This window comes from Pseudonaja textilis, chromosome 5, assembly GCF_049901715.1.
Source record: "Pseudonaja textilis isolate UNSWEBS1 chromosome 5, rPseTex1.2, whole genome shotgun sequence".
In the NCBI taxonomy this organism is placed as follows: Eukaryota; Metazoa; Chordata; class Lepidosauria; order Squamata; family Elapidae; genus Pseudonaja; species Pseudonaja textilis.
In genome coordinates, this window is record NC_141994.1 from 16425720 (window position 1) to 16452512 (window position 26793).

General features: G+C 37.9%; 1 protein-coding gene across 4 annotated transcripts in view; it reads left to right on the top strand.

The window, feature by feature from the left end:
• The first annotated feature begins 4101 nt into the window (after positions 1 to 4101).
• The window catches only part of MPPED1 (metallophosphoesterase domain containing 1), a 76906-nt gene continuing 54214 nt past the window's right edge, over positions 4102 to 26793 (top strand). For 2 of the 4 annotated variants that reach the window (XM_087934182.1, XM_087934179.1), the window contains exons 1-4: positions 4102 to 4190; positions 15639 to 15697; positions 17453 to 17715; positions 20351 to 20532. In XM_087934182.1, the coding sequence (XP_087790308.1) occupies positions 17564 to 17715; positions 20351 to 20532 (334 nt within the window). In that variant the 5' untranslated portion in view covers positions 4102 to 4190; positions 15639 to 15697; positions 17453 to 17563. Of the gene's footprint in view, positions 4191 to 5153; positions 5832 to 15638; positions 15698 to 17452; positions 17716 to 20350; positions 20533 to 26793 lie in introns of those variants that run through there. The other 2 variants (XM_087934181.1, XM_087934180.1) reach the window with 2 other exon arrangements.

Consider the following 26793-nt stretch of genomic DNA (forward strand, 5'->3'; position numbering starts at 1 on the left):
TACCTTCAGAAGTTGTGGGAGCTTCATCACTTGAGACTTTCAAGAAGAGATTGGACTGCCATTTGGCTGAAATGGTGTACGGTCTCCTACTTGGGCAGGGGGCTGGCCTAAATGACCTACAAGGTCCCTTTCAGCTCTGTTAATCTGTAATCTGTAACCTCCCTTAGCCACTCTCCTCCTAATATATTGCACTTCAAACCAAACATTCTTACCTACATCAGATGAGGAACACAAGACTGAAGAAAATTGAATGTAGGAATACAAGAAGTTACCTGATATCATGCTATTTTACATGCAACACATTAGCTACCTTTGGGGAATTTCCCTTGTCATTCTCATTTTAATATGGAGTTCAGGAACGGTTGGAGAATATAAATAAAAATTAACTACGTGATAAATGAGTATCATATAAACCATAATAGTGCAAATAACATTGCTGTTAATTGATTTCTGAAATTTGGGACAGGTAGTTCAAGTCATAGAGATGCAACACATTTCTCGCCACCTAATATTTTTTAATTAAATTTAAATATTTGTATAGAGAAGGTGAGTTATTAAAATCCAGTTAGCGGAAGTGCTATTTAATTTTGAATTATTTCTTCATAAGAGTTCAAATGGTGGAAAGAAACTGAATTGAAATTAATGACAGTAATTAAGACAAGTGTAAACAATTAATAATATAACACACTCAATTTTATATGCAGCGTGTGTAATGTTAACTGCAAGCAAATGTAACATTGAAATGTCTGTGGATTCAAGGAATCTGTCCCCAAATACAATATTTTCTCTTCTTATAAGGCTATCTTAAAAGACTATCATTTCAATATGCTTTTCATCCCACTGTTATTGATAATCTTGGATCGTAATCCCAGTTAACAAAGTGCCCAAACTTTTGTTAAGGGCAAAACAGAATGATTTGAGAAATACAAAGCTATTATTCCCAATAAATAAGGGTTCCTCTAATGTCAAGCACAATTTGTTTCCTTGACTATCCCACATTGGCAAAAAAACTTCTAAGGCGGGGTCTTATTTTGGGGGAAACACGGTAGTAACTATGAAATTTGTCATTGTTAGGAAGTTTCAGTACAATTAGATAACTCCTTGGCCAAATCTCTGTTCAGAAAATCATTGAATCAGTGGTCTGCCTCTATCTGTGTCAAACATTTTTTGAAAAAAAGAACTTTGATCATGCTGGCTCAGCAGTTGAAGAGGACAGATCCTCTAGTTGTTGAGCCTGTTTTGGGAAGGGGGTTGAATTAAATGACCTTCAAGTTCCCTTTCTTCCCATGATTTTTAAATGCAGGGAAACTAGAAATTAGGCAACCAAAACTTTAGCATATCATGGAAATGATGGGTTGAACTGGATTTCCCCCCACCCCCACCCCGCCTTCCACAAATGAATGGAAGAGCTTGTTCTCATTACCAAAGAATTTGGAGTTGATTTGGGAAGGTGGGAAAGAGATGGGAAGGAAGAGGCAGCTAATGAGGGCATGGGGAAGTGATTGCAGTGTTGGGAACCAATTCAAAGCAACCCCACTTGTAGCTTGTTGAGTAGAAGATGGGAAAGAGAGGGTATAATCAGTTTCTATGTCTATGGAGATTCTTAATCATCTAGGCCATGGTTGTCCCAAAGGCGTGTTTTTTTCAAGAAGCAACTGGACTTTCTGGTTTTTCTTTGAAGATGTTTCACTTCTCATCCAAGACGCTTCTTCATCTCTGACTGGAAAGGATTTATGCTCCTTGCAGATAACCGGTCATTTGCACCCTTTTAGTTGTTGAGGCCACTTGGAGGTGTATCTCTGTCCTCAGGGTCAGCTGAGTAGTGTCTGCATCTCTAACTGAAGTGCAAATGGTTCCTGTGGTCGGCAATTTTCCTGGAAATCTGTTCGGACCAGAGCAGGTTCTGACCAGTTCTGGAGAACCGGTAGCAGAAATTCTGAGTAGTTTGTAGAACTGGCAAATACCACCTCTGACTGGAGATTTTACAGTATCCTTCCCCTGCCTCACTCACCAAGCCACGCCCACAGAACCAGTAGTAAAAAAATTTGAATCCCACCACTGGTTTGTATTACTGCACACTTTGAAGGGTTTCATCCCAAAGTGCATAGCTGAATGTCGAAGGAGACTCTCAGTCATCCAGGTCATGGTTGTCTCAAAGGTGCTTTTTCAAGAAGCAGCTGGACTTTCTTAGGGTTTTTTTGAAGATGTTTCACTTCTCATCCAAGAAACTTCTTCAGTTCTGACTGGAATGAAAAAATGCAAATGACCAGCTGCCTGCAAAAAATATAAATCCTTCCATCCCTCACCTTCCAGTCAAAGCAGAAGCAGCTTCTTGGATGAGAAGCGAATCATCTTTAAAGAAAAACCAGAAAGTCCAATTGCCTCTTGAAAAAAAGGCACATTTGGGACAATTGATTTGTATCATTTACGAAACTCCTGCTGTGTCTGCTTATTGGCCTTGCCTACCTTGAAGGACTGGCACAGAAGAAGATGACACAGTGGGCATTTAAGGGATTCCAGAAGGAAAGTACCAAGCAGGAGGTAAATGCCAGGAGAGGCTGGTTATGACTAAAAGGGCCTCCTTCTTGGGCTTCCCAAACATCCATAAAACAGATTGTTGGAGGATTTTAAGATTAAGGGGCAGCGTGCAGTGGTGGGATTCAAAAATTTTACTACCGGTTCTGTGGGCATGGCTTGGAGAGCTTAGGTTGGTGAGCATAGCAGGGGAAGGTTACGACAAAATCCCACTCCCTCCCCAGCCCACTAACCTGCTTTCCAGCTCCGTTCTCCTGTACAGGGCAACAAAAGAAGACCCAGCTGCTTAGCTGGGACTCAACAGGAGGCAGAGAATAGATGGGGTTGGTGGGGCCAGTCAGAGGTGGTATTTGCCGGTTTTCCAAACTACTCAAAATTTCTGCTAACAGTTCCCCAGAACTGGTCAGAACCTGCTGAATACCACCTCTGGTGGGAAGCTAATTTTATTCCAGTGTAGTTAAGAGGGATTTAATTCTCGCTGGTTCATTAATTGGGGACAAGATAAGAGCACAGTTGTGGGAACAGGGGACACAAGGCTTGTCAAGGCTTGATGAAGATTAAGTGGTCTAACTCAGGGGTCTCCAACCTTGGCAACTTTAAAACTTGTGGACTTCAACTCCCAGAGTTCCTCAGCCAGCAGGTTGGAGACGCTTGGTCTAACTGGAGGCATTTTTCACCCAACTTCCTCCTCACATGCACCAAAAGCTGGAATGTTTTTTGGTGTGCTGCCTAGCCAAGGTAGAAGAAGGCAGTGAGCAATCTTCATGTATATGCACCAGGATGAAGATTTGCTCAGAAAATTATACAATGCAAAAGGAGGCCCCATGTATGTTGAGCAAAGATGTCTTTTAAGTTCCTATCCAAAAAAAGGAAAAACATGGAACATCTTTCCTTGTCATCACTCCTTCATGCAGCTACGTTGGAAGCATTAAGAAATGACCTTCTTTGGGGAAGCTCCTTTCTAGGTAGAGAGCAGGGCTACCTCATCAACAAAAGTTAGCTAGGCCCAGTCAATCTTACCTGTCACTGATGGCACAGTCCTATCCTTGGATCTTTCTTATCAATGCTGTGGAAGTATTTTCTGTTTTCTTCCAGGACCTTTCTCAAAAACTTAGCATTACAGACCTGGGATCTCCTGGTGGTCTCCTACCTCAGGCTATTCAGGCTTTTGCTTTTCAGCTAAACTCAGCTAATGTCTTCATCTCTTGAAATCAGCCGGGATTTTTCATGTTCTCAAGAAGGGCTGCTTTCGGTTATTGGGCTTCCTTACAGGCTAAGGATCACCAGATGATCCCCAGCCCAAGTGCTAACGGGGCTTAACATTTGGATTTGCTCGAGAGCAGCCCAGCCTTTCCGACTGGAAAGGGCCAGAGGTGGTGCCCAGGTGATCGGCTCAGGGCTGCCACCTCCCAGCCTTGCCGGGCCCGCCGGGCTCAGCCAACGTTGCCTTCCGCCGGGCACGGCTCCTCCATCGGCAAGCGGGGAACAGTTGGGGAGTAGGGGGGGGGACGACGACGCCGGTCGCCTGGGCCCAGAGGAGGTGGGGGCGAAGGCGGGGAATGGGGAGGGAAAAGCCGGCGCCGGGCTGGCAGAGATGGTTGCTTGCCGCTTGGAAGAAGCGGAGGAGAGGGTGAAGCTGGCGGAGAGAGGCGAGGGTGAGTTGGACGCCCCCTCCGCGGGGACCGGCCGCGGTCCCAGAAGAAGGAGCAGCATACAAAGGGCGGGAGCCCGGGATGCCCTCGACGAGGAAGGCAGGGCAGGGCAGGGCAGGGGCCGCGGGATGGAGCGTGGAGGGGTTGGTGGTGTTGGGGAGGCGGGCAGGGCTGGCAGTCGGAGCCCCGCAGAGCGGGGAACGAGGCGAAGAAGCCCCCGAGCAACCAAAGACCGCGCTCCGCCACCGGGATACTGCAGAGGGCGATTCCCTCAGGAGGGCTGGCATCGTCCCTCCGCCTCTCCTGCCGCCGCCGCCGCCGCCTCAGCAGCAGCCGCCGACCTCGCGCGGCGGTCCTTGGGGGCGCTGCGGAAGCGACGAGCAAAGAGGCCGCCTGCCAAAGCGCCCTTCCCGGCTTGGCAGCTGCAGGGGGACGGCGCCTCAGCCGCCGCCGCTTCTTCTTCTTTCCCGCCCTTCCCAGTGGCTTCCTTGAAGCTCTGAGGAGGCGGTGTATTGGGAGAGGGGGGGGGGGACACACGGGTATGGGGTCTCCCCGGCCGGACCTTTTGCCGGAAAGTTACTTTCTTGGAAAATTCCCGCCCTGAGGTCGAATTGTGTGTGAGTGTGGTGGTGGGGACGGATCGCCGAAGCTCCCTTTCCCCTCCGCCGTCCCTTCGGTTAAGGTTGGGTCGAGTCCCCGGAGGGGGTAGGCAGAGCTTCCACGGCCCCGCGAGAGACGCGACCCACCGAAATGCTTTCTTTTCCTTTCCTTTCCTTTCTTTCTTTCTTTTTTTTGCAAACGAGCATTAGCGCCTCCTTTTGACCTCTCCCACCTCGGCGTGTGTGTGTGTGTGTGTGTATGTGCGCGCGTGGAGGGCACACCTGCGCTAGAAATGGCCCATCGTCCGTCGGCATTTAGGGAGGCGGCTTGGGTAGCCGAGATGCTTTAAAAAAAAAAACTTCTTGATCGAAGAGGCCGGGGTGGGGTATGTGAGACTTTCCTGGCGACCGGTGGGACCACCTGGGATGTTGGACGCCGAGCTTGTTTGGTGTCAAGTCGCTAAAGCAGATTTTCGTCTTCTGGGTTCCAAAATTGTGGGGGTTTCCTTTGCCTGGCTGTCCGGCTCTCCCTGTACCTGGGGACGGTGCGGACGAGGCTGTGTTCCTCGGGGCTCAATGATTGTGGGGATGGTTGGGGCTGGACAGAATGTCTTGCCTTTCCCAATAACCCGAACAAAGCCCACACCTGAAATCGGGCTACAAGAAAGAAAGAAAGAAAGAAAGAAAGAAAGAAAGAAAGAAAGAAAGAAAGAAAGAAAGAAAAATCAGCTGAGAAGCAGCCCCCCCCCAACCCTGGTCAGTCTTTGACAAGTCCTGCAGTCTCTTTCCTACCAGAAAGGCGTGGATTTCCCCATATCCTTGGAAAGTCAAGTTTAATGTAATGAAACCAGAGATTAATTAACCTCTGATGGAGCTGGTCTTCCAAAAGACTTTTGAAGCCTGTAGGCATGTCAGGATCACCTTTGGAAAGGGGCTGTTCCCAAAAGCCCAATGAAGATTGTTGAGCAAGTTTTCTAAATATATACATATATATATTTCTAAGGATCTGCATAGCAGAGCTGCAAGACTCAGAGGAATCTTCTAGGTAATGTACAATTTTAATAATTTGCACTTGCGTAGGGGGCCTAAAATGGCATCTGGAAGGGTAATATATAGGTGATTAGTATTCTGGAGGACGTTGTACTTGTAGGACTTGTATATGCGTGCATTTTTTCAATGCAGCAGCTTACTTACTATGCATAGTGCCGTATGTGAGGTGTAGTAAAATTACAGTGTACTCTAAGGCTGCCCCATAATATAGCCACAGAGCTAAAAAATCTGTTGGAAGGTCCATCTTGTCTGCTGGGTGTTTTGAAAACTGAAAACGAACCTTAAAATTTCCTGGACGGATGTACAGGCTAATGCATTGGATAGTAATGTGCATGGGCTGTTTCTCTGAAACTGTAAGAAGTTCAGCATCTGTTGAGAAAGTCCATAAAATATGTTAAAATGTCTGTTTACAGTGTCATTGAGAAATATTCTCAAAATTTTGCTACAGCAATTCTAAGGTAGTTTTTTATTCTTTAAGAATTCATAGCTGTGAAGGGAGCCTTGTTTTTAATTTCTATAGATGAGCCTTTCTGTTCATGTGAGGTTTTACTGGTAAGCAGCAGTTTTTCTGCATTAATGGCTCTTCTATTTATTTCTATTCAGAAGGAATAAACCCCACTGAAGTTCATTGGGGCTTTAATACCTAAAATTGCAGCCACCTTATATCAAAACCTTTTTACTTAATTATCCCCAATTAATTTAGCAGAATTTAAATTCTAAGTGGACCTAGAGAGTTGCATTGTAAACATCTATATGTTAAATATGCGAAGAAGGATATTGTGTATTTTCTATAAGGGTTCTGTCAATTCTCCCTCAATTTGCCAATGAATGATCAGAATGGAAAGCTATGCCCATAATAAAAAAAATACCGGTACCTGCATAACTCATAGAAATAACTTTTTTATTCTGCATAACTCATAGAATAACTTCATTCAATACATTTTTTCAGTTTGAGCACAGTCCTACAGCACTCACTTGCACTGTTTAATGCACTTTGGCTTGACCATTTCAGGCAATCTCTCACAGAGGAAACAACAGCAGATATGAAGGGAAGTTATTAAAAATAATAGAATTCATCATTATATATTTCTGACTTGGTGAATTTTCAGGGCCAGAACCTGTTTGACTCAGAACCCATTTTGGCTTTTGCAGACAGACTTGCATCTTTTAATCAAGATAAAGAACACATAAAATTGCCTTCTGTCAGTATTTTATTTTTTTCTAAATCATATTTTGATATTATGTAATAGAAGGCCAGATTGATATAGGAGATAGTTTTAATGTTATCATCTTTACTTAAACGTTTCTATATATCTGCCAGAGAGGAAATTTAGATACTATCCATACGTCATGAATTGCAATCTGTAGGTCAAAATGTTGAAATAATAGGTTCTCAAAATCTGAAAATATAGTTTATAAATTAGAGTCTTATATTAATTGGATCTGTTTGAATGCTTCTGCATTTCTATTAGACTACAATTATATTTCAGTACAAAAAAAATCTAGAACCTTTTCCTTCTTTGTTCACCTAAAAGGGAGGAAGGAAAAATCTGTACAATCTGTGGCAGTGCCCTTGGCCCTTTGAAACTAGTTAATGTTATTAGGAAGATTTAGAAATCTTTTCCTAATGAAGAACAGATTCATGGTTGCCTTTTCATTTACATTTCAAAAGTAAAATAATGAACTAAATGAAACCTAGGTTGGTAGAATTCAAGGGAACAAAATAGACTGCAGAAACTTGAAGTCTGATGGAATGATTGTGATTATACGATTAAAATTAGATGCCACAGTAAGAGAGGATGGTACCTAATGGTATAATCAAAATCATTACATCAGACTTCAAGGCACAGATCAATATTTGCTTTTGATCCCCTTGGTAAGAAAGTGTTTTATACATTGAAAGAAACCAATATCTAATCATTATCATTAGACATAAGAATATTGATATTATGGAGCATAAATACTGTTGTGTCCAATATAAAAATCTTGTGCCTCAGAAATTTTCCTTTAAGCAGCTCAGTTATAAAGCCAAAGAGGGTGGCCGTTGCCTATTTATTTATTTTTCTTATCCTCTTGAAACCTCCATTGCATATGGATCGAATCTTTGGTGTCCCGAGTTGGCTTCTTCATCAGGGTGCAGAATTGTATGTTCGTAATTTCTTATGCTTATTTAAAAAAAACAAGCATTAACATTTAACTTTGATGAAATTAGATTTCTTTTTAATGAGATTATTATATATTGCGGAAAGGTTTGGAACGACACAAACACATTCAGGTAGAGATTCAATTCATTTTCTCCTTTTCATTCTTGTAGGAGCTGTATTGTAGATAATTCCTTGGGAATACATTCACACAATATATATTAAAATATTACTGTTTGTCAAATGCTTGCCCCTGAATTACTTGTGCAATCTTATATCTGTACAGTTTTATGCTGTTATATATGGAGAATTAACAAATGAGGGCAAATACACATGTCCCAGGATAATGTTTCAGGATCCAATTTGACGGGTCACTATTCTGATTAGAGAAAAGTTCTCTGAGGATGGTCTACTACAGCACAAGTTCAAAACGCTGGAAAGATTAAATCTCTTGTCCCAGTGACGGACCCAGATTGGATCCTGTAATTAAAGCTGTGAAACAAAAACTATTCTCAAAACAGAGAGTGGAACAATGTGTACCTGATTTCAATTTTAAAATTGTCATGCATTAATTTTAACATTTACATTATTGGAAAGAACTATCAATGATTTAAAAATACTATTAGATCTTTTCTTGTGAAGTTTGCTGCTTACCTGGTTAAATCCTCACACATATGACAACTTCTCAAAAGCAAGTTTTGAGGGATCAGGAAGATTTATCTAAGAAAAACATGTAAAAAAAAAGTAGAGCTTAATTAAGAAAAAAAGAGCATGTATATTTTTGTTATTTTTGTTTCATGGCTGAGCTTATGTGGTTTAGAGCAGTCAAAAACCATAACCACAAAGACTTTTGGGTTTTTTTTTTTGCTACTATAGATTTTTAATACTGTCCTTCGGAATTCATGACTAAGAAGAATCAGGATAAGCTCTTGCCAAAAGCACGCTAGGACGTTATCTATGCTATCAGTGCCATATAGAATTACTTTGTAGATATGTAATTAATAGGAAACAGTCAAAGACTGATATTTTAATTACATGTGTGCTTAGTAAGGAAAGGACCATTGTTTCAACAGTGATCTTGAGCTTTAGCAAATAAGCAAAAATATTCAGTTCAGTCAAAGGGAGATACTTGCTTTTATCCTAATTTGGACATTGTTTAGAATGACCGTTCAAAAACAGGTAAAACATAGTTTGAAATCAATAAATAGATAACAAGTAGCTCTTGTTAAGAGATCTAGGAAAATTATTTCAAGCCTTAGTTTTTCCAATAAAGAGGCACCTTTTTTATCCCATTATAAAGTATCCTATTATATCAAACCTCTAGCAATTTTTTTGTCCACAAAATTTTATATATGAACTTAATTAAAAATTAGAGCTTTGATCTTTTTAAAATTATAAAACGATGAATTTCCATCCTAAAACCGGAATATGTTTGACAAAGGAAATAACAATATAAAATGACTAGTGTTCATTTCAAATGTGAAATTTCTGGGAGAGCTAAAACGTCTCATAAAAATTAAACAAAATGGACACTTGGTAAAGTATGGAGAAATAGGCAATGGAGCAATTGTAGGAAATGCTGTTGAAGAAGTACTCTTGAAGTTATTTCCAGAGATATCAGAACTAGGAAGAAAACTGAAAAAGTAAAAAGTTATAGTACCAAAGAAAGGTGGGTTTTCAAAAGATTGGCAATAAGAAAGTTTTGGAGGAAGGGAAGAAGAACATCTTTGGTTTGCTCCCAATTTGGGGAATTCAACCACACCTGCCTGACATTAAGAGAGAAAGAGGAATAGATTCAAAACTGCTGACACTGGCAATAAAATTGTGATGCAACTAAGCAGCCAACGGAAGGTTTCCTATAGAGGGGATATTTTTTGCCTTATGAAGAACAAACAGACTTGCCTTGTTAAACAGGCACTGATTCCTCTCTAACTAGCTGTTTGTGGCAATGCCTTTGGGGGAATACCGAAAGCTCCAGGCTGTAGACAGATGGTAGCAATTGCTTCCTGCGTAGGGAAAGGTGAGCTTAATGAACAAATTCAGCTAACTGCTAATGAGTAAACTGCCACCAGTAACAACACAATGATCTTCCCTCCCTCCCATCTGATTATCAGGATCAGCCAACAGCTAAGGGTGAGAATAATTAAATCTCAAGGCGGGAGTGAGAGTTTTCTGATTTGGGGGATATTGATATGAGCTCTGAATGAAATCTCATATGGCCCATAGACCTTCATAGACCTGCTCTTAGTTTTATTTTTCTTTATTTTTTATTTTATTTATTTCGTTTAGTTTTTCAAGCATGTATGAGTAAAAAAGTATAAGTATGAACATTACATATAAACATATAAGATAAACAGGTATAAGTATATACATAATAAATGAGTATGAATCAATGGGAACAGTAGGATGGACGGTAGGCACGCTGGTGCGCTTATGCACACCCCCTTACAGACCTCTTAGGAATGGAGCGAGGAGCTCCACAGTAGACAGAGTAAGGTTAAATTAGTTACATTATTAATACTTGGTATGGCTAATCCTTTATTATTCGCAGACCCCAAAGGTGCATGCGCATAGCCCCCTGAATGTTTCTGTGTCTGAAGAGGGCTAGGAGGCCAAAAGAAGCAGCTTTAGGCGATAGAATCTTTGGTTTGAACTTCTGTTTTTCAACAAGATGACCAAAGTGCACATTGAATGCTGGCATTACTCTCAGAAATCACGATGCTCTTTTTTCACAAGAACGAAAGGAGGTGGTTTTGGACATTTCTATCTGATTAGACATCCGGAGCATTTGCAGCCTGTGGCCAAAGCAGTCAAAATGATGGCTATAATGGTATGATTCTATCTATGGATTTTGACTGTGTGCCCAGGGAATCCTTTGCTTGATTTCAATAACTTGGTTTTCAAATCCATCAATACGTTTTCTTGTGGTTTAAGACTAAATCCTTATAAAGCAAAACGATATTGAAATTCCACCTACAGCTGGAAATCTTTTTCCGATATGAAGGCTAAGGAAAAGAAGCTATAGATTACCCCTGAAAATATTTTATCAGAATGTTGGATTTGATCTCCATTTAGGGTATGTATTTATTTAACTCCATCTAACAGGTAGGTGAGAGCTGGTTTGGTGTAAGGGTTAAAAGAAACAGGCTACACCCCAGTAAACTCAGTTGTAGCCTCACCTAAGTAACTCTGGGCTAGTGAGTTTCCCTTAGCTCCAGGGACAATTTTTTTAATGGAAGTGTTTTCAAAACCATGGACTTAATGAGCAGCCATGGCACCGTGGTTAGAAGGCTACTTCTGACTGCCAGCTGCCTGCAATTTGGCAGATCAAATCTCACCAGGTTCAAGGTTGACCCAGCCTTCTGTCCTTCCGAGGTCGGTAAAATGAGGACCCAGATTATTGGGGGCAATATGCTCACTTTGTAAACCACTTAGAGAAGGCTGTAAAGCACTGTGAAGTGATATATAAATCTAAGTGCTACTGCTATTTATGTAAGTCTTCAGGATAGAAGACTTAAAAACCTTACCACCACCACCATATCAGCATAAAGTTGTATAGGAAAACCTGAAAACCTAGGAAAACCTGAGTAGGAAAACCTGAATAGGAAACCCCTAATTTAAACATCAGATGAAAGGGGAAAAAATTATGTAATAACAAATAAGAGCACAGGGTCAGAAAAATGGAGTTCAGGTAGGAAATTTGGAGTAACATGAGGTTATGATAGAGTAATGGTCTGTTATATTGTTCACATAATTTAAAAAAAAGTGTGCTGTATTTTGGACATGGATGTTTACAGCATTTTTATATGAAGTTATCCATAATTTTTTGTTTTATGACATACAGTACTGTGTAAAGGTATTATGCAGGGGTGTAAAAATGATGTAAGTTAGGAATGCTTTCAGAAATGGAAATGTTAATAGTTTATTTTTATCAATTAACAAAATGGAAAGTCAATGGATGTTATGTAAGTAAATGAATATTTTGGTCACACCAAGTATTGATTTGATTTGGGTTTCTCTTCTATTCATTTACTTTCTATTTGCTTAATTGATAATAGTTTATTTTTATCATTACTATTTTTAGCACTTCTAGTTCTGAAAACATTCTTAATTTACAGCATTTTAATTTACAGCACAACTGCCCTACACTTTTGCACAGTACTGTATATTTAAGCTACATTTTCATATATAGCTTTCCATAATTTAAACATCATTTATATTACCCAACTAGCTTTACTATTCTACTTTTAATTTCCCCCCAAAATGTACTGATTTTGTCTTCAACTTCTCACAAAGCATTTCTATATGCAACTTGTAAATCTTTTTTTTAACATTATTTTGATTATTATTTTGCAAACAAGGAATACCAATAGATCATTTAATCTTTCTTGCTGTAGTGGGTTCCACGTAAAAAAAGGAACCCATAACATTTCATTATTCTTTAACCTAAACTCTTCCTATATACATATTCTGGGGTGTGAGATTAGCTAGATGAATCTGTGAAATATTATACCGTGAAAAGTTATTTTCTTTGGTCATAACTCATGAAGGATCAGGCCACAGAAAAAATTACCCTATTTTATATGCTCAGATTTCATAGCCTTCAATTAAGTGTTTTCCTGTGAAAACGGTCTGTCAGGGCAACCTGGTCTACCCAAATATGGGATGGAGCATATGGCTTCCTCTCCTGGTAAAATATAAATTCACCCATAGTCTTCAATGTGGAAATTCTCGAACATCCATGCAGTGACTTTTTTTGTGTATCAAGCATGGCAACGTATTTCTGGCTAGTTGGGATAATTTTAAAAAATGTTAAGCCTTAAAAACTTGGCTCACTATTATTGATACAGTCCATTAGCTCCATGTATATAATATGTAAGTGTTCTGTATATCTGGGTATAAAAAGACAAGAACTTAGTTAGAAAAAAAAAACTTTACCATATATTTATTCTACTGCTGTTGTTCAGATTAAAGAGAATGAAAGGCTTCATGCATTAATTGTAAAGATTACACATTAATTACACATATAATTACATGTAAATATGACATTTATACCATGTACATTTCGATATTTCTAGCTTGCATTGATAGAAATGTAAGGAAATTGTTGTTGGTAGATTCATTAATGCAGTATAAGAGATGAATTCAGTATTTTTGTTAGCTTGTTAATATTGAAAAATGCTGGAAAACCAAGTCCATATTTAATGGGACCAGTGGTATTTAAAAATATGGAAAATTGCTGAAGTTGAAAATTTAACAAAGAATGTTGAAAAATTATATTAGGAAAGTAAAATACAGGGAGATTTGATAACCATTTATTAATGGTGTAACCCTCTTACTGGTCTCTGAAAATGTAGAAATATCACTTTGAATAGAAATATTCCATAAGGTCTTTAAATGTCTATATTTCTCTCAAGACTATGTGAGTAACACTATAAAATTTAGCAGTAAGAATTTATTTTGATAGATTGAATTATACAGAAAAATCAGGTTATTAAAAAAGGAATTCAAAATAATCATGGAATGAAGAACATCGTGCTTTAATAAAAAAACTTCAACTAAAATCATTATAACAAATTGGGACTCTTAAATTGGAATACAAATATTCTATCTCTTCTAGTGATTTCCAGAAACTGATCTAGATCAAAGGTGAACCCTCTCTATTCCAGCTTTTCAGTCATGAGGCTCTTTATGGAGTAGCTACCCCTTTCCCTTTTATCATTTAGGAATTATTTAAGGCAGAGCTTCCTATGAGACCTTTGGGAACATCTGAGATTATGCTATCTTGTTTTACTGCTCTGCTTATTATTTTGTTACTTTTATGGTGGGTATTTTAATTTGCTTTATTTTTCTTGCTATGGATGTTTTATTCCCTTATTGGATTTTTTAAATTGCTAACCACCTGGTAGATTGCAATAATAAATTAATTGGATAAATAAACCAGCAAACTAACTGAGGCCAAATCAGCACTTTTGGCTCAAGGGCGATTGAAATTGGCTAAGGATATTGGTATTACTCAGATTGCTCCGTTTTTTAATTTATAGCTGAGATATAGATGCGATATATTTAGTATTTTTTCTAACTGGCAGATATAGTTCCTGCTGTTATTCTTCATATGCCCAATTTTTGTACTGTGCCAAAGTCCTAAGCATTTTAGGGGTCTTGCCACCATGTGTTATTCCAATACTCTGTTTGCTAGTTATCTTTTATTTTGAACTACTCAATGCTATAATAAATATTTGGTTTGACTTTGATACTGCCAAGTGGAATATTAAAGCAGGTGAGACAAAAGTTGGCTTAAGCAGATAAGTCCATTGGATTTTGATTGGGATAAAGAATTCAAATCTCTAACCGTCTGACAAAGTTCTCTAAAATCTTCTTCTCATATCTTGCCTGGAATTTATTTATTTTCTCATGTTTATGTAGTGTATATTGGAGGTGGGGACCCTTTGCAAGCTATAGTATGCAATGAAATTTCATTTTAATGTATGCCGATTAGTGTACATTCAACGTGACAATAAAATTATTCTAAGTCTAACATGGGTTTCCATTTCAGTAATAGCCCTATTTAGCCCTAGGAGTAACAAAAATTTGGCTTATGCCCATCTGGAACTGGATCTTCTATGTTGAGACGAATCAACATTAGAATCCCTAGATTTGAGGCAATAATTAAGTCAACCAATACGGGATCTTGCTGCAAAGGATCCATTCCAGATTTATTTCCTGCAGAGTGAAATAACTCTTTAAAACCTTGGTTAGTGATTTCTCTTGGATTTAATTTGTTATAGGAGCACACTTGGGGTCAAATAACTTCTGTGAAATTATTTCTGCTGTAAAGATTGTAATGGCTAAATGGCTGCTGGTATATACTAGTCTCCCAATGAATAAAAGGAACTCAGTAACACCTCAGTCCATCCATTTGCTAACTGACCTAATTTTCTCCCTCCAGTATCAGGTGAAATGGAAAGGCATTTAAAATCCTGCCTTGCTCTATTAAACTAATATTTGCCAAATTATGGTATTGGACTCACTTTGAAAAAATATTACCAGATTGCTAAAGCTCAAAGGATTTTTTTTACTTCTTCTGAGGAAAAATGATAAGAGAACAAGTGAGGATCAGCTATTTGTAAACTTAAGAAAGAATAAACGTTCTTATAATTAAAAAATGTAGCATGTAAAAGGATATTGTCACCTACCCCTGAACTCACAGTAAGGATAAAAGATGAAAACAGCTAGAAGACCATCACTTGGTACAATCTCAAAGGTGTTTTCTTTTTTTTGCTCCAAAATACAACTGAGTTTTTTGAGGAAGAAAAAGATCATTTTGCTTTTTATCCAAAAAGGTTCATGACTTGTGACTGGATGGTGATGAGATGGGAGGATAGAAACCTCCCATCAATCGTTCCTATCCTCCCAAGCTTGACTCAAATGTTTCCCTTATCTTTTAAAAACCAGTTGAACTATGAATATATTCTGCCTTCAGCATTCCCTTATTTCAAAACAGACGAACTGAGAGAATTAAATGTGAGTTTCCTGTGCCAAGCTACTTCTATTTAGGAGGAATGTAAATGTATGCTACTTGTTGTTAATAAATTACTTGCTGCTAATAAATAAACAATCCCCTCACTCTCAACCCACCCCCGTGGTTTGGTGTCTTTCAGAAGCTGTAGTTTCATCAAGATGAACATGGGCTGCAAAAAGACTCCAGAGTTTAAACACTGTAAGTTCTCAGCTTTCGTAAAAATGCACAAAATTGCACAAAATCTGCATTTACATGCAAGTAAGTCTCATTAAATAGAGTACTTCTAAGCACACACAATTTGGTTTGCCCCAGAAATGAGATACTCTGAGCCTAGAAAATAATTTGAAAAGTAACTTTTTTCCACGGAAAAGCTTATATCCCAAATGAAAGTTGTTATAAATAACTGAAGAATTGAGTGTCCCCTCACCCTGGATCTCAGTCTGTTTAAGAAATTCTGGCAAATGTGGAAATACAGTTAAAATTCAGCTTAAAACATTCAAAACTGGGAATTATGGAGGAATTCTTAAAAAGCAATGAGATAAAATCACCATCATCCTATATGTTCAGAGAATTTACACTATTTCATTGAAAATCTCTCAAGGTTTAAAGTTTGATAAATAAAGTAATAAAAGAATCTGTGAAATATACAAATGGATGGCTTGCCTGAGAGACAAAGATTGCTGGAGAATGTGCAATTGTGTTGTTTTTTTAGAGAGCTAAAATAACGGTGAGCTGATTGGTGGGCTATAGAATCACTTACAAAAATCAGTATCATTTCAACAAAATGAAATATGGATATGCATCATTTAAGTGACATTGGGTGATTGAAATAATATGTTGAATAATATATTTGATTTATTAATTTTTAGGAAAAATCATGAAAGGGAAGTATACTTGTGATACTTTATTATCTGAATTTGGCTAACATTTGTAATGGTTCTAGCCATTTCAGATAATTCATGGATTTATCATGATCATTAAAATACCGAAAGAAAGACATAATACAGATCTTTTAGAACACTTACAAACTTTTCATACATAGTCATATAGACAGTTGGAACAATAATGTAAACATTTACTAATACATGAAGGGTAGAGGAAAATAAAATGATTTGTGTTTGCAAAACAATGAAAGTTGACATACGTTTTCTAGGAGTAATGCCCTATAGATCTGTGATTAAGTCTCCTAAGGATTGGAACCAGGGGTGGGATTCAAATTTTTAACAACCGGTTCTGTGGGTGTGGCTTACGTGGTGGGTGTGGCTTGGTGGTCATGTGACTGGGTGGACATGGCTTGGTGGTCATGTTATTGGTTGGGTGTGGCCAATCAATATCACTCACATTGAGACACGCATCTCCTCGCCTGGCCTCTCATGACTGTGGGGATGCTGCAACAGTCGTAAGTGTGAAAAATGGTCATAAGTCACTTTTTTCAGTGCCATTGTAACTTTGAATGGTCACTCCGCACAAGCAAAGTACCAGCAAGGGAGGGAAAAATAACTCCAGAGACATTCCTGAGACAGGAAATCTAGTCCTGCCAAGAATGTAATAAGGGTTAATGGAGAGGCAGTTTCTGTAAGCAACCCCAGAATGTTTCCTTCCTGCCTTCCTTACAGGATTAGGCCAGTGATTTCTTCTAACAACCGGTTCTCCGAACTGCTTAGAATGTTAACAACTGGTTCTAGTGAACAGGTACAAACTGGTAGAGTCCCACCCCTGATTAGAACCTGTTTTAGCATGTCTTCTTTGACATGTTTGTTTTGTTCCTTATATCTAAATAATATTCATCAACTTGCTGAACTGGAGGTATTTGTTGGGAGATACTTCAGCTTATTAGCCTTTTATCTTCCTCTCATAAATTTGTGACAGTAAATAAATAAGATGTATCCCAAATGAATGATCAAACCCTTGTATCCAGAATCATTGTTTTCCGTCTGATTCTTACATTTTCAGAATCCATGAGGGGAAGTTATATGATTAAGCTAGAGAGACACCAGGGGAATGTTTTCAGCCAATATGGAGAGATGATTTTGTGAAAAAGGAGGATTGCTACAGAGAGCAAGCATGGCATTTGCCCAATCACACATCATGACGGCTAGAAGGCACCAACACAGTCGACTCATAATTGAAGTAGATGAGTACAGCTCCAATCCAACCCAGGCCTTCACCTTCTACAACATTAACCAGGGACGTTTCCAACCTCCACATGTACAAATGTAAGTCCTACCATTCAGCTGATGCTACATCACGGATTATTGAATGGTTATAGCTGTGTCATCAGAGGTGGGATTCAGCCGGTACAGACCGGTTCACACAAACCAGTAGTTCCGGCAATCATTTGGCCCTGCCCACCTGCCCCTGCTCTATTCTGTCCTATGCTTCCTTTGTTTGAAGCCCAGCTGATTGGCGTGGCAGCACAGATTGCCATGCCTCAGCTGTTTTTACTCACCAGGGCTTCAGTAAAAAGGTTAGTTTTCTTGCTATTTTGAAAAGCCCTGTGCGTGCTCACTGCATTGTTTGTTACTAGTGAATCCCACCAATGTGTGTCATTACGATATGTCACAGAGTGGTCACCACTCCATAACCCTTGAGAATAATTCCTAGGAGAAATAAATATTTCTATTAATAAAAGCAAAGGATAGCTCTGTGGGTACACATATATGCATGTCATAAAGTAGCAACAGGCAGTTACAGGAGTTCTAAGTACATGTAAAATTGCAGCAACATTTGCTAACCCTACTTGGACAGAAGGGAAAGGGGGGAATGACAGAAACCTTTAAATATATTAAGGGTGTGAATAAGGCTCTAGAAGGCAGGATATTCAGTATTGAGCAAAAATCAAAAACTCCAGGGGCATGACCTCAAATTGACAGGAGGATAGTTCAGAAGTAGTTAGAAAATATTATTTCACAGAAAGTGTAGTGAAAGCTTGGAACCAACTTTAATCATCAGTCACTGAGTTTAAACATGCTTGGGACAAACATGTGTCTATCATCTGACAAAAATTAAAATAAAAAATTATTAAAAGGAAATCAACTAAAAAGAAAATAAACAAGCAAGAACTCAAAGAGCAGACTGGATGACCATTGGGTCTTTTTCTGCCAACAATTTTCTCTGTTTTTTAATGTGATACAACAAAATGTTTTATTATTTGGCTATAGATTCAGAGATCTGCACACTAACAAAAGAATGGCCGAGCTAATGAAGTAATGTGAGCATTCATGTGAAAGTGATAGTAAGATGTAATTAAAATAAGTTTTATTTTTTTATTTTTTTGTAGATGAAAATGTCTCTAAAGGTAATTGCTCTTGAAGATGATTTACTTTTGATGTAACAATACTCACCATAGCTTCAAAATGAAAACTATTTTAAAAGTTGAGAGACAGAAGGGAAAGAAAAAATATTCAACTGTAGCAACTAAATTCAGTATTAAAATATAAGATTAAATATTTTCCAAGAAATAAAAATGAACAGCATTTTTTTCTTTCATCAAGAAGACAGTTCTGATTAACTTCAACTAAATAATGTTCCTTTCCTTCCCCCCAGAAATCACGTATACAGTATAAAATAAGACATGCAAACTGTAATAATCAACCCGACAAAGACATTATTTGCCTAGTAGAAATTGAAACTGAACCATGGATTTGTATCCACGTTTCTTATTCCCCATTATCAAAGTTTATTTGCCACTGAATCTCAAGGATTGAGAAATAGGAAAATGTTTTAGCCAGGAATCTGAATTAATTTATTTTGCTGTGTGTTGGTTAGAAACCTTATTCTCTGTTGCTATTTGTACTTGTAGAACATTTTAGGTAATTTCAGGCTGTTTTCCAAAAGATTTATTTTTTTCTTTATTTGGAAGATGAAATTTAATTTGGAAGCAGAGATTGTACCCTACCTCTCAAATTCTAGCAGACCTGTACCATTTTTTAATCTTCAGAAAATATTGCATTTTTGTAAATTAGCTTTCATGTATCCTACATGAAGTTTGGTTTTTTTAAGAAAAATGTTTGATTTTATTTATCTCTTGTGAGATTGATTTATCTCCAAAAGAAAATGAAAGGTCTGAACCCCTCAGCTTTAACCTGCTGGTTTGGGACATAGCTGGAGAAAGTTTGTCAATTTTGCTCTTTTATTTGCCAGAAGGATAGTAGAGAATTATGGAGCTGAAGTATGAAGTATGTAGTCCCAGTAGGTTTCTGGGTGTGATTTCAAAACTCCAGCCTCTACCCTACAAGCTGATCTTTGCTTTTACAACACACACACACACACACACACACTTCTACACTGAATCATGAAACTGTCAGTTTTTGTTCTATCAAGGAAACATGAAAATGTCTAAGGTAAAGTATTCTAATTTATTCTGTACAGTAACTTAAAATGTATAATTCCTAGTTAGTTACATCTTATGTATATGTCAAAAACTATTTGTCTTAAGTTTCAAGTTAAACATGTACTGAGATTTCATTGGTACACAATGCAGTATTAATGAAAAGCACAACAAAATATTGCAAAATGTTGCCTCAAAAACTCTTTTTGCTCATAAGCCACAATGGGTTAAACTGTTTTTAAATTTAAAAATATTTAAAGATAATCTGCAAATATATTCCATTAGGTGTAAAACCTAACTCAGAAAGTGTCTTTAATTAGGAAAAGTTTAAACATAGTTACACCATTGCTATTTTGTCTAAGCGTTGATGAAAACTCTTGGATTTTAAATATGTGTGGCTAAGCTGAGTATTTAACTTGTTTCTCAGATACTCTAAAAACATACTTTTTATTGCAGCTATCAACTCGGCACATGAATATAACATAAAGCATCTATATTTGTCTCTCAAACTTTATACGTAGGGTAGATCCTGTTCCACACGATGCTCCCAGACCTCCAGGGTACACCCGTTTTGTTTGTGTGTCTGATACTCACTCCAGAACAGACCCAATTCAAATGCCATATGGAGATGTTCTAATTCATGCTGGTGATTTCACTGAATTGGGACTTCCTAGTGAAGTTAAAAAATTCAACGAATGGTTAGGTGAGTATCATGTAACAGATAATTATGAAAGACTGTTCCACTTGTTCAATCCCTTGATACCTTCCTTCAGGGGTGATAAACTCAATTTCATCAGGATTGTGTTTGACCTCGAGGGGGGGAGGTTGGGTGTGGCCAGCTTGACATCACTTGTCGAGGTTCTGTTTTCAGCCACGATGGCCTCCTGCAGCCCTCTGCCAGCAAAACCTGAGCTCGGGCTGGCTGCAGGCGGCCTGCCCGGGCTCCATTTTCAGCCACGATGGCCTCCTGCAGCCCTCTGCAGGCTTCCCTGAGCTCTGTTTTCGCTGGCAGAGGCACCGCAGGCTGGTCCTTCGCTGTTTCCAGGGCATCCCCATGGGCCAGATCTAAGCACCCAGGTCTTCCAATTTACAACGAACAAGTTTACCCTCATTTAGAAGATTCCTCAGATGGACCAAAGTGGAATAACAGAGCTCAGATAATTTGGTAGACTCTAGGACTGAGGCTGGAAGAAGCAGTGGTATAAAAGGGAAAATATAGGTGACCTGTACTTTAAAGGATCATTCCTATAATATCAGACTAGAGAAACATACCTGAAAATTATCAGATGAAGAACTGCTGGAGTCTTCTGCCCTTCTTTAGGCTCTAATGGAAATTCTAGAGGCAAAATGGAGGGAGTAGATATTGACTTGCAAAACTTACCATAATTCCAATTGTGAAATCCTAAGGTAAAACCTCAGTTGTACCAATTAAGTCTGCACCTTATAGAACTCCTCTCTTATAGAAAGACAGAATATTGCAGGAAAGAGGAAAAAAACTTTACAGGCAACAAACATCAGTGAAGATTATTTGCAATTTAGAGCCTGAACCACAAGGTCAGGATAAATGATCCCTTTATATCCTTTGTATTCCACCCATAGACTCTGCCTTAAAAGCTGAATGACATGATCACAAAGACAAGACCTTAGGAAATTAATTGGAGCCAATCAATATCAACTGGAATCTATAGGCACTTTGTATTTTAAGTCTGAATTTATTTGGAAGTGGAAAAAGATATTTCAAAAAGTTTTCCAAATAATTCATAGATCAAGCATCTTTACCTTCAAATTATTTTTCATGAACTGCACTTGAACTAAGCATTCCAGTTTGCAAACATGGGAAAATCTCTCCAAGAAAGCACTACAAGAAAATATTGCCAGCTTTGCCCGTTTGAAAAAGATGTCAGTTTCCGTTCCATTTCAGGCAATGGGAGGCAAACTTACCTGAAAATGAATAGAAGTTTCATTCCATAAATAATTCCAAATTTATTGATTAGGTCAGGGGTGTCAAAATCTGGCTTGCCAAAATGCCCACCATAGCCACGCCCACCATGGCCATATCCACTGTGACCATGACCATCCCCAGCCACACACTCCTAGCCCCCCCGAGGTCAAATACAACCTTGATGTAGCCCTCAACGAAATCGAGCTTGACACCCCTGCATTAGGTATTATTCTCATTATTCAGAGAGTTGTAAGCAGTCCAGCTGTATCCAAGCTTTTGCATAATATTCAACCATTTCTATTTGCCAGGTTGATGGGGATTGTGGGGATGATTTTGAAGCAGGCCGCTACACTGAACCCCAATTTAAGTGACAGAAAACACCCCTCCCTCCATCAATCAGCTCCCACACAGACTTAGAAAAAGCAGTCATCCCACAAAATTACAATGGGTGCATTTGCAGATACTATTTTCTTAGCAAATTCTTCATTTACCACAGTAGATTTGGAAAGTTGCAGTCCCAATCACAGGCATTTGGAAAGAAATTCTAGAGATTTTAGTGAAATCTTTCAGGCAAATTGTCTTTGGTATAGAAGTACCTTTTTAGCACAGGCAATTATCTCTCTAAGATGTGTGTACCCTTTTCTATTCTGTTTATATAGATATATGGGCATAGCAAATCCATTTTGTGCTTTACATTTTTATTTAATTGCTTGCTTTTATGTGTTAGTAATGCTCAGATACAATAATTTAAAGACAACTTAAGAAGGTGTATTCATTTCCATCGTTAATGTAAATTTCCCAGACTCTAGCCAACTGTTAAAAAACATAGAACTGTCAATGAGATGTTTAAAATGCAATCTCAGCAATGATATTATCTTTAGTGTATCACTCACTGCAGTATTCTAAAAGACTGAAATGATGAAAAGAAAGCTTTAAGTGGGCACTTATATGATTGCCACTTCGCTCATAGAATACTAAAATCTGTTCAACAAAATGCTTGGTGAAAAGTGAAACAATTCTGCTGTTAAGAAGCTTGCATTTATGCCTTACTGACGTTAATGTGGCATTTATTTTTAAACCTTCCTCACTTAATTAAATATCTTTTTCAGCAGGAAGGGATCAATAGATAAGGATTTAGAAGTATACTGTATGTGGAAGTTGTGCAGATTATAAGAGACCAGTTATTTAAAAAATAATAAATATTTTGAGCTATTCGGTGTTCAAGGAATTGACTGCTTTTTATACTTGAGATAAAAAACACACATCCGTTCATCCATCCGTTCATCCTTGACTTATAACAGTTCATTTATTCACTGTTCAAAGTTGCAACAGCACTGAAAAAAGTTACTTACAATTAGTCCTTGCACTTACAACCATTACAGCATCTCCACAGTCATGTGATCAAAAATTGGTTGCTTGGCAACCAGCATATATTTACAACAGTCGGAGTGTTCTGGGGGTCACCTGATCTCCATTTGTTACCTTCCCAGCTAGCTTCCGACAAGCAAGATCGATGGAGGAAACAGGATTAAGAGCTGTCGTGGCGCAGTGGTTAGAATGCTGTACTGCAGGCTACTTCTGCTGCCTGCCGGCTGCCTGCCTACAATTTGGCAGTTCAAATCTAAGCAGGCTCAAGGTTGACTCAGCCTTCCATCCTTCTGGGGTGGTAAAATGAGGACTCAGATTGTTGGGGGCAATAGGCTGACTTTGTAAACCGCTTAGAGAGGGCTGTAAAGCACTTTGAAGCAGTATATGTGCTATTGCTAAGTGCTATTGCTATTTGCTTAACGACCTTATGATTCATTAACAACTGCAGTGATTCACTTTACAACTGTAGCAAAAAAGTAATAAAACTGGGCATGATTTACTTAACAACCACCTTGCTTACAATAGAAATTTTGGTCCCAGTTGTGCTCATAAGTCAAGAACTGCCTGTATTGATATTTATTTACAGTACTGCTTCATCTCGCAGCTCTCATTTCAATCCACCAACATAAAAGAAGTATTTTTATCCTTGGATTAACTTTGTCTGTAAAAAGAAAAACAAATACTGTTATTCTCTAAATATAAAATTTAAAAAATTACTTAAGCTTTTAAGTTTTTGATGAAAGTTTCACTGTTCCTCAAAGCAAAACAAGGGGAAGTGATTCATGCCAGCCATTTATTTACATCCTGAAGATGACTTGATATCAGGCTGAGTCAGCCATGGAAAATGAGTGAAGGAAAAAAAGCACAGAAGACATTAGAAATGGGGGCCTCCATAAATTTCATCCCTGCATTTGCATCCTCAGTCTAACTGGTTGATATATATTGGATGTGATGAAAATTTCACCATGGCATCTTGACTGCTTTAAACAAAGATTTTTTTTTAACACATATTAGATGTTGGGCCAATTCAATTATTAGATAGAGACCTCCTAATCTGAAAACTTTGTCCATATATTTTTCTTGCTAAATAAGGATGAGAAAGTTTATAACTATTTACAGAACCGTTATGTAAGGGGAGGAAAATTTATCAGGGTTTTTTCTTTTCTTCTGAGCATCCAGCAAGGATGGATTTAAAAAAAATATATGTTTAATGTTACATGTTTGGGTGATTTTTTTTTCTTTTTTTCCTTTTATGTACACATTTTGTTGTTGTTTCTGTTGGATGGATGTTTTTTCTGTTCTGTAATTTATTCCTATTGATAAAACATGCTAAATATATTTATTATAAATATATTTATTTTAAAAAAGAAAGAAAATGTGGCCATAGCTTCTATCAAGAGTACTATAAAATACTAACATGGGTTTTAAGCATTTTACATATAGTACAATGGATTCTTATATTTTCCCATCAGTATATCAGTATCAGGATAGAGTTACACTAGCCACATTTAGAATAAGTCCCCCAAGAAATGACTCAGTCATGCCCAGATTTAATGCTACCAAATTTAATGAACATAACTGGAATCAGGACATAATTAATCAAAATTAAAACATTAACATTAAGGCCGAACGTCTGTCTTCATATCCAAGAGTAGATCTCGATGAGCACAATGGAATTACATTTGAGTAAAGTTTTGCGCATTTTTCTTTGTTTCATTCATTGTCTGATTCTTGGAGATTGTCTGGATAAGTCAAGATTTATTTTCTTGAAAGCCTCTTCCTCATACTTTTCCTCATACTTTTCCAGTAGGGTTGCTATTTACAGCAGTTTTAAACTGTTTGCCTCAACTGGCACCAGATGGAAATAAATTGTGGTCTAGATTTCAATCCATTCCTCAACATCGACCAATTATTCCATGCTGATGGTGACTGCCATGGCCCTGATTGGTGAATTCATCTGCTTCTTTGCCCTTCCCACCTATGCTAGGAAAGCAAGCACCAATAGCTTTCATTTCCATGACTTAAGTCTTTGAGATGGTGCTTTTCATTGACAGATTTTTGAGTGACTCTCTTCCTCCCATTAAGTGTGTTGGACACTTTCAGTTTGGAACTTGTAGACATTTAATGACCCCATAATCCCTTGCGGGGTGGAGTCTGGGCAACTGAATGGAACTAGCAGAGAGTTTTAATGGCCGGATGACCTTCCTGTTGCCAATGAGGAGTTTTGTTTGTTTGTGAGGCGAGAGCTTCACCTCTACTCCATTGCACCACTCAACTTGTAGACATTTAAATATGAAAGAAGGTACCACCATTTAACCTTCCTATTAGTTGGAATAGAAAGAGAAATTGGATGGACTATTGTCTATTTCATGTAAATAAAAGGAAAGGGATGGGGGACACTTTTCCTCCAAACTTGTAAAAAAAAAGTCAGTGTTTCACCAATCCACTGTGGGAAAGAATCCTTTCATGCTGCTTATGCCTGAAGAAGTATTTTTTGACATAGAACAGAATGTCTTCTTCAAGGACAGGAATTATTTGAAGACGATGTTGTGTATTACTGTCTTCTAGAAACCATTACTGGACCTGACCAAGCAGCATCTGTAGATGAGCCCTCAGAAGTACAGGAAACTGTCTTGTCTTAACTCAAATTATAATTAGGAATGAAGTAATAATATTTTATTCATACTCACCTTTTCTATTCAGCCAGATCGAGAACGTGTTAAGTGTCAAACAGATGCAAAGGAAGAAAAAACAAAACATAATGTACAACATTTATAAAAATAAAATTCATGACAAAATAAACTGCAGAAAGACTATTAACCATACAAATTTGCCTATTTGAAAAATTGTGGTTAAATATTTTGGTAAAGGGAATTAATCCCATGATTCTCCATTTTGAAAGGAAACTTTCCAAGTTATTAATGGCTGTGGGAAAGACTAAGAAAACTATTTTGCAAAGACATCAGAACCGAAGTTGTTAATTGATAAGCCTGACATATCTGTAACCACCATATTGATTGCAGCTGCCACTATAATAAATGTACAGTAGCTGTATGTTTAGAGGAATTTATTTAAATAACCCACATAAACACAGTCACTGAAGCAATAACACCAGCTAGCTTGAAGTAGTTATGTTTGATGGATGATTATCTTAGATGGCTGAAAAATATTTAGAAATAACAATGGGAATAAAGTCGTGAACATAAATTTAGCACACTTCTTTACATCTGTCAGAGATTTAAGAATAGCAGCTCAAAACCTGTATCCTAGATAGATATGTGAAAAACTGTGGGATGTTGAAATGTAAAAAGTACTCAAGTAATTTCAATGTATCTGAAAAGGAACATGATGATTTGCAGCAAAGAAATCATTTGCTGCAAAACATCTTTAATTCATTTAAATATTTAAATTTATGATATAATTATCCTGTGTGCCCTGGGTATTTATGCAGTAATTGTGAGATGAGGCTATTTCAAAAGTGTGTGCAATACAGTCACCAGAGGAGTACCTGTTCTATTATTTCTAAAATCACAAAGGCATTGGCTCTCACATGAGGGAAGGGCATGAGAGTCTGTCAGAGTTAAGGTCTGCTGATGGTTAGGTTACTTCAAAATTAGTTAAGTTCACCCTAGGGTATCTATGAGAATACCTGTT